Here is a 4,640-nt window from a genome sequence, read left to right as displayed (position 1 = left end):
TGTTTTGTGTGGTAAAATTGTAATTTTTGGGTTTTTTTTTTTAGAAAACAAGTTTTTTTTTATATTTTTTTTTATACTTGTTATTTTTATCATTTTATATTTGGTTTATTTATCATCATTTATTTATTTTTAATGTTTTTTTAATATTTTTCTTTATAATTATTTTATAAAAAAATATTAAATTTTATTTTTTACACTTTAAATATTATCAGTATACTTGGTTTACTTATATTATTTTTTTTGTTTATATCTTTATTTTTTATAAAAAATTTTCTTTGTACTTTTTTTAAAAAATCTTTTATACAAAGATTAAGGAAAATGCATTTCATTATAGCAATTATAATATTATTTTATTTTTTCATTACGTTAGTTTAACATCTTATATATTTTTATTAATACATATTATATTTACTACAATTTATTATAGGCAAGTATTGAGAAGCTCAAAAACCTTGAGATATGCAATTGCAAGGCAGTGGAAGAAATAGCAGTCACTGACGGATGTTCACATTGTTCTCTTCTAAGGCAGTGTTTTATCTGCATTTTAAAAATATTTAAATTTTTTTAATTTTAAATTAATATATTTTTAATATTTTTAGATATTTTGATATATTAATATTAAAAATTATTTTAAAAAAATAAAAAAAATATTATTTTAATATATTTTAAAAAAAAACATTTTAAAAAACAACCATAGTAATACTCTCAAATACTTTCACTCTTGTTCACAATCACTTCTGAATCAATATCACTTTCCTAATTATTGAAGCAGTAAATGACCAAGTCATGCATGAATCTGCAATCCAGCACACAGTTGAAGTCCATGCATCTCCCGCGACAAGTTTTATCGCGTCTGATGCTGCATCCAGAATAATTGAACTGCTCCAAATGCAGAAAGATCTTCCTCTTGCACGTACAAGTTTTATCTTTTTCCAACCCTGCGTCATGCTCAAGAACTCCAGCTAAATCTGACAAATCTAGTGGTGTAAACTATGAGACTCGTGCCGTCGTGCCCTGATTTGTATGGCTCTGATTAAGAAAACCTTAATGAGATCCCCTGCAGAAGTAGCTAGCTCGACTGATCGCCTTTTGCTGTTGTCCACTCCGAAGAACTAAAGAACAGCCCTCTTCTGAATCCTCCGCAGCAACTAGAAATCGTTCAAGTTCACATCAAGAACTTTTTTCGAAAAGATCCTTTTTTTCTCTATTCTGTCTCTCTTTTCGGTAAAAAGCCAAAAGGTCATCCCCATTAAAAATCAAACATCAACTACACAGTTATCAATTGCCAGAGTCTATGTTAGGACTTCAATTCCCCCTCGTCACGACCCTGACATTGATCTTCAAAATTAAATGGAAAAAGAAATATTGCAAACGCGCAATAATGCCTCAATCATGTGTAAACAAAACAGGACCAGCATGACCTTTCCACAATAAGAAAGTCAGCATGTGATGCTGCAGCTCTTGTTCCTTCAAGTATCAGGCTCACCACCATTTTATTGACCTAAAGAAAATCAATGATGTTAAATTACTAGCCAGGTAGATCTCCTGTGCCATGGCTCAATTCTATCCTCGTAAATTACAGCAACCTGTTTGCTATATATCCGCAAATAATTACCGACACCATGCAAGAACTAGGATAGTCTTGAAGGGCCTGTAACGAAAATTGATCAGCCTAAAAACAGAAATTTTAATGCAAGTTTCAACCAGGGAAAATGAGCAGAAATGCTGAGCCTGTACGTGCATCGACTTTAAACATTATAAGCAGCAAATTTAATTCACATGTGCTTGAAGAAGAGGACTATGCAGCCAACATGAGATCTACACGCAAGGTTAGCGAGACACTAGAGCACCAGGTTATAATTTGATAATGCATCGGCAGCGTATGTTGGAGTACAATTTATCCACTTGATCAGTTTCCCTACGATGCAAGGGATCAGCCTCAAATAGGTAAGTCTCTCATAGACCATCAACATAATAGGAACATGAAGAAACCTCATTTCTGATGTGGGACAACGAATTGAAGAAGGAATGAAAAATGAAAAAGGAAGTCAGAGGAGAGGAGAGAGACGTCTCTTGCAAAGATGCAATTTTTTTAATAGATAAATACAGTTAGATAGTTTAAAACAAACCCTAATCAAAACATTACCAATAATTGGACTAACAATTAAGTCTAAAGTACATGATTAACAAATCCAAATAAAAGTACAATAAAATAAACTCGAATGTGCTCTCAGATGTGCTCAATCTCCCATCCCAACCAAAATATGACGGGTTGAGCTATCCTCCGTTATTTTCGACCATACACATGGGTGTCATGTGACACGGGTGTCCTCACCAATCTCTCCTTGGAGGTGGCAGAGATCTGCAAACAAGGTTAGCGATAGTACACAGATGGCCCAGCAAAGGAGTACCGAGATGAAACTGATGGAGGTGCAGTTTCAGGCTTGGCTCCGTGGTACTGGAGTAACTTGTTATAATTTGACAATGCATCAGAAGCATGCGTCGAGTATAATCTACCCTCTTGATCAGCTTCCCTCCTACGCAAGGGATCTGCCTCAAATAGGTAAGTCTCTCTACGACCATCAACATAATAGGAACCTGAAGAAAGTTCATCTCTCCTTGGAGGTGGCACATATGCATCTGCAGATGAAGCACCATGATGGTAAGTATAATATGGATCCCTTGTGTATGGGTCCAAAGCAGCAAGAGCAGAGCCAGAAGAAGTTGGAGGTATCGACGTAACGGCTGGTGGCAATTCACGTCTACCACTAGAATTATATGGCTGGTTCAAGTAGAGAGGAACAGCCAGAACGGCTTCTCTTTGCAAAGGTACAGTGTCTCTGCATATAGGGTCTGGCTGTCTAAGAAAGTGTTCTCTTTCCTGGTCTCTCTGGTACGGGTCTAGAGTGGATGGAATATGATGAGAGGGAGTCAACTTTCTTCTCTCTCCTGAAAGGCCATACGTTCTATATTCCTTTTCACTCATGAATAAATCACAAGGAAACTCATCTCTGTGCATAGAGCCCGCCTGCTGGTATTCAACATGTCCATCCCTTTCACCAGAGAGCATAGAGTATCTCCTAGCATCATGATTGCCTCTAGCAAATGCTTCCCTTTCCAAATGGACCTGCAAGTCTCTTGCTCCCGCATAAACTTCTCTGTCCTGAACAGTAGCCATTGGTGGCGAGCGTACAGGCCCTATAACTGGGCGGAAAAGTGCACTGAGTTTCAGGACCTAAGAGAAAGTAGATGATTTTTTTTATATCTGTAGGGTAATCAGATATATACATGTACAGAAAAGAATTCATACCAAGCTAGCAGATGAGCTGGCCAAATTTTACCTGTCGAACAGTAAGTTCTGTTTTGAACTTGTTCTTCTCATTATAATTGTCCTTTATAGCCTTCTTGAAAACACTCTCAGTGATTGGAAAACAGTCCTTATGAACAACAAACCGCACCTGGAGCTCACTAGCATCAGAATGCAGATCCTGTAAAGTTGATGAGAAAACAGTAATGCTACAAAAGAGAAGTCTGCCTCATAAATTAAAATAAAACCTGAAATGGGAAGGAACCACCAAAAGCCTTGGGCTCCAATTTTACTCCACCAGCAGAGGATGCTTCATAGATACCATACATAAGTTTCAGATCAAAATCATAGAGGAAAAGCTTAAGTCCAGGTTTCACACCCAATATGAGTTCCTTTTTATTCATTGTGACACCCATGACACGATAGAGGAAACAATCTGGCTTGGTTTTTGCACTGCACATAAAGATCATACCACCAAGCTTTTCTTTCTTCTTCTCATCCCATCCATTCTTTTCTTTCTCATCAAGTTTTCCTTTGTTTTTTTTATTCCTCGAGCTTTTGTCAACCAAGACACCATGCTTTTCTCCACTCTTTTGGTTCTTTTGACCCTTATTTGACCCAACAAATCTTTCTTGGTTCTTTCGAATCTCTTGGCCTTTCTCAATGCGCTCTTTCTTAGAAACATTCTTTTCACTCGAATTCAGGTTATCAGCATCACCATGCTCATTTCTGTTTCTTTCTCCCTTGCCTTGTATAATATCTTTATTCTTCTTTCTGTTTCTTCCTTGAGATTTTGGACTGCTTTTAGCTTTCTTGGACTTCAAAGAATTGTTAGCTGAAGGTTTCTCTATGGTTTTAGATTTGGCCCTCAATGATTTGGGGGTTCTTCTTCTGGATGATTGACCTTTAGTTAATGCATCCACGTGATTTCCATCTCCATTGTTGTTTATTTCAGATTGTAACTTAGTCGATGCTTCAATAGGATTCTCAGTTTCCATATTGTTATTCTCAGTTGACTGCGATTTTGTGGAGGCTTCAGCCAGCTTAGTTTCTGTATCATTAATCTCTTGTTCCATCACCTGCCAAGCAATCACGTGTCCCAATCCCAATATTGACCCTGCAGATGAAATAAAAAAGCAAAAAACAAAAACATCTTTAAATTGATTCGATATGATTTTCAATTCTTTACATTGTGAACCTATGCTATTTACGAATACATCTTGGAAGAGAATCTTGATTTTAGGAATTATGGCTTATTTTATGAACCAGAATGTTAATTAGAAATCTACATAAGCTGTTTAACAGTAAATGCCTCATCACATTCTCATTCTGT

General features: G+C 36.3%; 1 protein-coding gene across 3 annotated transcripts in view; it reads right to left on the bottom strand.

The window, feature by feature from the left end:
* Positions 1-2,071: 2,071 nt before the first annotated feature.
* The window catches only part of LOC133694963 (uncharacterized), a 3,741-nt gene continuing 1,172 nt past the window's right edge, over positions 2,072-4,640 (bottom strand). For 2 of the 3 annotated variants that reach the window (XM_062116662.1, XM_062116663.1), the window contains exons 2-4: positions 3,556-4,424; positions 3,342-3,458; positions 2,072-3,235 (exon numbers count right to left, since the gene is read on the bottom strand). In XM_062116662.1, the coding sequence (XP_061972646.1) occupies positions 2,375-3,235; positions 3,342-3,458; positions 3,556-4,383 (1,806 nt within the window). In that variant the 5' untranslated portion in view covers positions 4,384-4,424 and the 3' untranslated portion in view covers positions 2,072-2,374. The remainder of the gene's footprint in view (positions 3,236-3,341; positions 3,459-3,555; positions 4,425-4,640) is intronic. The other variant, XM_062116665.1, reaches the window with a different exon arrangement.

Source organism: Populus nigra, chromosome 5 (genome assembly GCF_951802175.1).
Source record: "Populus nigra chromosome 5, ddPopNigr1.1, whole genome shotgun sequence".
NCBI lineage: Eukaryota > Viridiplantae > Streptophyta > Magnoliopsida > Malpighiales > Salicaceae > Populus > Populus nigra.
Note: the sequence above shows the minus strand (reverse complement) of the source record. Positions and strands in the feature narration are given on the sequence as shown.